This window comes from Biomphalaria glabrata, chromosome 5, assembly GCF_947242115.1.
Source record: "Biomphalaria glabrata chromosome 5, xgBioGlab47.1, whole genome shotgun sequence".
Taxonomy (NCBI): Eukaryota; Metazoa; Mollusca; class Gastropoda; family Planorbidae; genus Biomphalaria; species Biomphalaria glabrata.
In genome coordinates this window covers 10,505,672-10,513,541 of record NC_074715.1, presented here as the reverse complement: position 1 = coordinate 10,513,541, position 7,870 = coordinate 10,505,672, and the positions used below count along the sequence as shown (strand labels likewise).

The following is a 7,870-nucleotide window of genomic DNA, read 5'->3' as shown; positions in this document are numbered from 1 at the left end:
CTGAGTGGTAAAGCGCTTAACTTCCAAGCCGGGGGTCCCTGGTTTAATGAAAGTGACCACTGGGATTTTTTTTTCTTTCGGCATCTGATGGGTAGCTTGCATTCGTCTTTAATAGATAATTACTATTCTCTAAATCGAGTAGTTGCGGTGGCTGAGCGGTAAAGCGCTTGGCTTCCGAATCGGGGGTTCTGGGTTCGAATCCTGATGAAGACTGTGATTTTCGATTTCAGGATCTGTAGGGCGCCTCTGAGTCCTCCCAACTCTAATGGGTCCCTGACATTAGTTGGGGAAAAGTAAAGGCGGTTGGTCGTTGTGCTGGCCACATGACACCCTCGTTAACCATTAGCCACTGAAATAGGTGACATCTACATCATCTGCCTCAAAGAACAAATGATTTGAAAGGGGAACTTTGCTTTTTATACAGTAAACTACATTTTTAAATTGCAATCTCTTAACCTAAATAACTTCATAACTTTTTAATTTTCCAAAAGATAACATAAGTGCATGATTTATGCATTTTGGACAACTCACTACCCCTGGCTACACATTCTCTCAAAACGCAAAATTTAATTGAAAGTAATGATTAGGCTTTTTTTGTCTTAAATCGAATATGAAAAAAACGTTCATTTATACAATATGTTTTAAAAAGCTATGGCATGTAAGAATAGGTAATGACCTTTAACAGTGCCATGACAGCCCTTATACTTAAACATCCGATATCATGTGTCAACGTACAAGGAGCCCACAGCGATCTCATTGCTGGGTGAGAACACCATCTCTTTCATCAGTTCAATTAAAGAGATGAGGGATACTTTTTTTATGAAACTTTGTTTCTAATGATCTATGCCAACTTGGCCTCTTATGTTTTACAAATAGAGAAGCAAAACTTAGTACGATAGTGAGAAAGACAGAAAGAAGCACACTTCTTATTCCATAGGCTAGGAAAAATTCGTACAAGTACTCCTTTCCTAGTGCCATTATTAATTAAATGAATTTCCTGAATCGGCCAGGAAAACAACGACTTGGCAGAGTATAGGTCACTGATTAACACACATGACTAGATTGACACGTAATTATCTTTTTTTTTTTTATATGAAGTCTGTAATTTATAAGATAAAATTTTATACACATATTTTTTTTTTATCTAGATTCCAAGGCCATTGGCATAGCCCAAGAAAAAAAAAGGGAAGTATTAATGGTGTTATAAAAGTTTTTACATAATAATCTACATTTACGTTGGGAAAAAACTTGATTTTATTTTTTTTTCTACAAGGGAAAAAAAACAGATAATTTATACAGTATAGCCACGATTTCCTATAGTGTAGGGGTAATAAAAAGAGACACTTAATTTTGTTTTACAAATGGTAAGTACTTATTTAAATAATAAAAGTAATTACCGCTTTTTCCGTCACATGATTGATAGGTGCAGTTCAAGCCCCAATATCCAGATCCACATTCTAGACAAAGAAAAGTATTGTTTTAATTTATTTGTAGAACTACTGTCTCGTAACGTAATAGCCGATGTCTCAAGAAATGTGTAAACAGGAAGTGTATTTACACATTGCTTTCTAGTAGCCATAAGTTTTTAAACAGAAGATTGTAGAATGATAATTAATAAGTTATTATTTTATTTCCTGTTCTAGACTATTCTTTTTAAAACCTATACAAAAGAAATAGTTCATTAACCTAATACGTTTTCTAGGGGAAAGAACTTTACAATTACAGCTGTATCTCTATACGTAGAAGTTTTTTCCCTTATTCCATATCAAACAAATTAAATAATTACCAATAAATAATTTCAATTGATTAATGTTCGTTAGGTAAAGTAAATAGCTTGCTTTAACTGACTTAGAAGAGAGCACCTGGCTGCAGGAGACTTCAGAACGAGACAACCGGAAATCACTTAGCTGGGGCTGCGCGGCCGTTTGGGTGGTCACATTCCTCACTAATCTAACTAGAACAAGCTTTATTATTACATGATTTTAAAGTGGGAATCGATCCATTACATTAATTTTAAATATTTAAATTTAGAATTTTTGCAAGTTCACATGTATTCATTATGTGATCATTCATGTTGTGAAAAAGTTATTATGAGTTTAATATAAACGTGTTCAAAGTACTAGAATAATTAGACAAATAGGGGCGGTATATATGCGAAGGGTGAGTTTAATCACTTTGAAAAAAAAGGGCCACTATAATAACATTGGTGCATATATTGATATAAATTATAAGTAAAGTAAAGAGGAGTTGTGACATTATGGGCACGAGATTTGTGTCCATACATAAACCTAAACAATATTTCTGATATACACAGGCGGCTTTGTTTAAAGTACATATTTAAAAATTGAATACTAGCTACATATGTCGCATTCTTAAATTGTTGGATTTCTGCTCGTTTAAATGATTACATAATTATTGTTAAGATCTTCTCTATCAGACCTTTTGTAAACACTGCTAAACAACAACACAGCACATCTAACACAAGAACTTGACAACAAAAGTTTCAAATAACAATAGGGCGGTTTAATTACAAATACACCAACAGCCAATTCAACACAATTGGCTACAGAAACTTTAAATGCTTTCTGGTACACAACAGTACTGCCTACTAAACACTACAAGTCTCTCTAGCTCGTACAGCTACATTCTCGAGGTCTCACATGGTACCGCACCGTCCTTACTGCCTTGCTGTCCTGAACTCAACTGTCCTTTCTTACATACTGTCCCTCGGGGTGAAGGCTTTCGATCACATGACCATAACACGGGTCATATTTGCTTGTACTAGCAGTACTGTCCTTTGTCTATCGACAGCCGTTGAACTGTGTGCTTGGCCTGAGTCGCGTGTGTCAGTAGGCAGCAAACACATTAACCCTATCAGTCCGCCACTGGAGTTACAACATTGTCCTTTTCTTAGATTTGTTCGTCTTGGACAAAATCTACCTCACGAGATGGGCTGTGGAGGTTTATCTATCTGTGGGAGCGTCAGTGGAGCCATCTGCATTGCACCCTGTGTATGTCGCTTTCTCCTGCACCAGTTGGTCTTCATTGGTTGAGAAGACGTCATGTACTCTGTCTGGCCTTTCTCTCAGTCGCCAACGACCACTGTCTCGTGGCAAGTAGCGAAGCACTGAAATGTCATGGCAGTGGTCATCAAGACCGTTGGTCTAGCAAGTTGAATTTTGAATATCCTGATATAAATTTATTACCAACATACCTGTCGTACAGCTCGGTGGGTCACTGTAACCTAAACATCCTTGATCACACAATCCGCTTCTACTGTTACATTTTGAGTTAAAGCAATTGGTACAGTTAGAGGCACAATTTCTACCCCATAAACCAGTGTCACATTCTGGAAGAGAAAAAAAAATGCAGATAATCTTTACGTATTTTAATTAAGAAAATAGTTAAAATAGAAGATGACTTTAAATCAGAGGCGTAGCTAGGGTGGGGCGGGAGGGGGAGAATTTGAAAATCCGTCCGGGCACACACTTGGTGGGGGGCCCCCGATTGAGTGTTTTTTTTTACATAAAATATTAAGTAGTACCCAAAGTGCAGGGGCTTTCAAAGAGGTCAAACTTGCGGGGCCCCCAAATGATATCAAATTCCTATCTACGCCACTGCTTTTAAATGCAAATATAAGCAGACCTCAAAAAGTTGAAAATGCCGTCATTAATGTTGTAAAGTCTCATGTCCGTCCACAATTCAGTCATGTTGAGATAAATCGTTAAACGAAACGTTGTTTTATTATGCTGATAACTATTTTAATCGTAAGTTATTTCCCATTTTTAAAATTTCATTTAAAGTCATCACATTTTGCTTAAGAGCCCTGGTTCTTTGAACTCCTGTAGGCCATGGATGTTAAGACATTTCTATAGTTTACAAGATCGGACAATTTTTTTTAATGATCTCGCACGAGACACTATCCGATAGCGAATCCTACAGAACACTGCCAGGTACAATGACCGGTTACCCATTAAATATATACACTGAAAATCCAAATACATACATGCATACATACATACATACATACATACATACATAAGCCTTACTTATTGCTTTATATAATAGATATAGCTTAAAATTATATTAGTCCCCTAAATGTTGGACCAGTTAAATTGTAGGCCGAAACATGAATAATTTCCAAAATATATTTAGGTAAAGAATTATTTTTTTTATTCTCTATAGCGGATACCATTTTTTGTTTACCATATTAATTTATAGGCTTTGAACGTAACTAGATATTCAATTTGAGGTACACTAAAGCAAAAAGACTAAGTATTTCATGACCTCTATCCAAGTTTGTCTTAAAGTACGAATTAGCTTGAAGATAATTAATCGTTATTTTACTTCAGTCTCATAGAGGCGCGGTGGCGAGTGGTAAAGCGCTTGGATACCGAACCGAGGGTCCCGGGTACAAATGCTGATAAAGATTTAGATTTTTACCATCGGGATCTTTAGGGTACCCATGAGTACAACCAGTTCTAATTCGTAGCTGAAAACTGGCCACATGGCATTCTGGTTAACCGTGGGGCAAAACAGACCCTTATACTATCTATTTATGCTATCTATCTTTACCTGCCCCATTTAAATGGGATTCTTCTGCTTCAGTCTCTTACGTCTTATTGTATATATTTTGATTTTCGTTGCATATGAGAAAAAGGTTTTACGACGCTCCATATCTTACAATGTAACTTACCTTTAGTAAAATTAATATCAAGGATGCTATCAAAGTCAATAATCCTATTTTTATATCAAATCACTCTGTCTGTCAGTTTGTACACGTATTTTCTCCCACACTTAATCATGGAGTAAGCTGAAATTTTGCACAATTATTTCTCTTAACTGACAACACAAGAATCAATAAGAATTAAATTAGGTATTAGTAATTAATAATTTTGTTTGACATCTTGAACAAGGGAAAGAACTCGTACTTTACTGATGTGGTGGTATAAGTTGAATTAGTCCCCATTATAGATCTTGATCTGAAGCTCAGTGAACACAAACATGAAAAAAAAGATATTATACATAACTATGCAATCTGCCACGATCATGAGCTCCTTGTTAACAGAGTGGTTACCTTGTCGACTTGAGAAGCTTTAGCACACGAGTTTGAATTTAGGTAGTTTCCCCCCTTTTTTTATAAATACATTTTAAAAGCCATCATTTTGATACCACATTCTTTCTCCCCCTACCCTTTCCAACAGGTCCAGACACGTGACAGGATCATAACGTTCTAAAAAAAGCTAAAAACATGAAATAGCGTTAAAAATTGAATTGGTAAAAAATTTCTTATTGTTTTTATTATAATTTTTTGTCTATAATTGTCTAATTCGATTACAAATTAAATTACATAACTGATTTAAACTAATTGACACACTCAATACCATCTTTGTTTAAGAGCTTTAATATGTTTTATTACGATCACATGGTGACCAAGAAGAAAGACATTTTCAAAAATTTATTTATTGGCAGTTTTGATTTTTTTTAACCTTACCAATGGTACAATCTGGTGTATCACTGTAACCAGAACATCCTTGATTGCATTTCCCAGTTATACTATCACAAGATTGATTGAAGCATCTATTGCTGCATTGATTGGAACAGTTTACACCCCACGTTCCAGTATCACATTCTAAATAAAAAAAAATAAAATATATATTCATAACAATTTTATTTTTAATTAGATTCTGAAATGTTATAAATCCTTTGTTCAAAATATTTTTTTAGATTCCTTTGAAATGGGAAACTCTACTTTAAGTTAATTTTTTAGTCTGTCAGGACGTCTTTCTATCACTGTTAGTTCCAAAAGTCTGATGATCTATGTCTGCTCTGCTCTGCTCTATCTATCTATCTATCTATCTATCTATCTATCTATCTATCTATCTATCTATCTATCTATCTATCTATCTATCTATCTATCTATCTATCTATCTATCTATCTATCTATCTCTCTATCTATCTATCATCTCTCTCTCTCTCTCTCTCTCTCACTCTTTGTCTCTCTCTGTCTGTATATATATATATATATATATATATATATATATATAGAGAGAGAGAGAGAGAGAGATAGATATAGATATAGATAGATAGATAGATAGATATAGTGGGACATGGTTTAAAGAAGTTGGTGATGAGCCAAGAACCATTGAGCTAACGCCACCAGGCTTTATTTTAAAGAGTCTACCTCGAAAAACAGGCAGCGGAGGAGGTTTAGCAATACTGTACAGAGACAGTCTAGCCAAGTATGTAACAATAAGACCTGACAGCTCACCGTACACCACCTTTGAGATGTGCGAGTTACGCCTCTCCCACCACAGCAGAACACTGACTTTTATTTTCTTGTACCGCCCACCACCAAGCAAGAAAAATAAATTGACAACAAAAGTTTTCATCGAAGAATTTCAAGACCTCCTTGACAGTCACATAGCAACAAAAGATCTTTTTGTCATAGGCGATGTGAACTTGCATTTTGACAGTGAAAATGAAACATACGCGGTGTCGCTGATAAATGCGCTAAATGATCGCAACTTAGACCAACTGATAAATGTTCCGACACACGTCAAAGGCCATACTCTTGACTGGATTGTTACAAATGCAAGTGAGCTTATAGCCAAACTCAATGTCTTAGACCGTTGCATGTCAGATCATTTTCTTATATACTTTGAAATGCGCCTATCAAAAGCAAAAAGGCCAAAGAAAAACGTGACTTCCCGTAAACTTAAAGCCATATACATTGCCTCCTTCAAAATGGACGTGACCTCTTTGCTGTTGCAACAGAGCACCACAGACGTTCTCAGCAATTACAGTTCTTATTTGAAAAAGTTGCTGGACAGTCATGCACCTCTTGTCACTCGCACAGTCTCAGTTAGGCCATCGGCACCCTGGATGACGGAAGACATAAAGATTGCCAAACTTATTCGCCGACGTGCCGAACGTACATTCCAAAAGACAGGTCTGACGATACATTGACAAATATACATCCTAGAAAAAAACAAGGTTAACCATATGATTAGAGATGCAAAAGCTAGTCAGATTCGACAAAAAATCGAAACTTCTGATTCTTCAAAGGAGCTATTCAGGATTACCGCTGAAATGTTAGGTGTAGCTAATAACGAACGTTTGCCGTCATCTATTCCAGTATCTGAACTCCCTGATTCCTTCAATAGATTCTTCATTTGCAAGATTGAACAGATCAGAAATGACATGCCATCCCTCTCATCACAGCTTGACCACTCTCCAATGTTTCAAAATTCTCCTTTTTGCGAGTTTCAGCTGTATCTGAAGATTATGTCAAAAGTACTATTTTAAAGATGGCAAATAAGTCATGTGACCTTGATCACATTCCAACTTCCTTGCTCCTTGAATGTTTAGATGAGCTTGTACCCACAATTACTAACACTGTGAACTCCTTACTGACTTCAGGCATTGTACCACAGCAATTTAAGCATACACTTGTCAGGCCCTTATTTAAAAAATCCAGTCTTGACCCGAAATATCTAAAAAACTATCGCCCGGTATCAAATCTTTCCTTCCTGTCAAAGCTTCTGGAGCGCATCGTGTTAGCGCAAATATTTCTCATCTTGAACTGTACTGTCTCTTAGAAGAATTTAAATCTGCATATAGGAAGTGCCGAAGCACAGAGACAGCAGTGGTCAGAGTACTAAACGACTTACTTCACAATTCCGACATAGGTCACATATCAATTCTTTCAATGCTGGACTTGTCCACAGCCTTTGATACGCTAGACCATGACATTATGATGGCCAGATTCTCTGCCACTTTTGGTTTAGCAGGAATCTTACTTAAATGGCTTGGATCCTACCTGACTGAACGCACCCAAAGTGTCTTTGTTAACGGAACAGAATCAACA

General features: G+C 36.2%; 1 protein-coding gene across 2 annotated transcripts in view; it reads right to left on the bottom strand.

Moving 5' to 3' along the window:
• LOC106076126 (multiple epidermal growth factor-like domains protein 10) overlaps nt 1-7,870 on the bottom strand; it is a 219,373-nt gene that overhangs the window by 8,893 nt on the left and 202,610 nt on the right. For both annotated transcript variants that reach the window (XM_056029078.1, XM_056029084.1), the window contains 3 exons: nt 5,495-5,632; nt 3,215-3,349; nt 1,398-1,457 (listed from right to left, as the gene is read on the bottom strand). In XM_056029078.1, the coding sequence (XP_055885053.1) occupies nt 1,398-1,457; nt 3,215-3,349; nt 5,495-5,632 (333 nt within the window). The remainder of the gene's footprint in view (nt 1-1,397; nt 1,458-3,214; nt 3,350-5,494; nt 5,633-7,870) is intronic.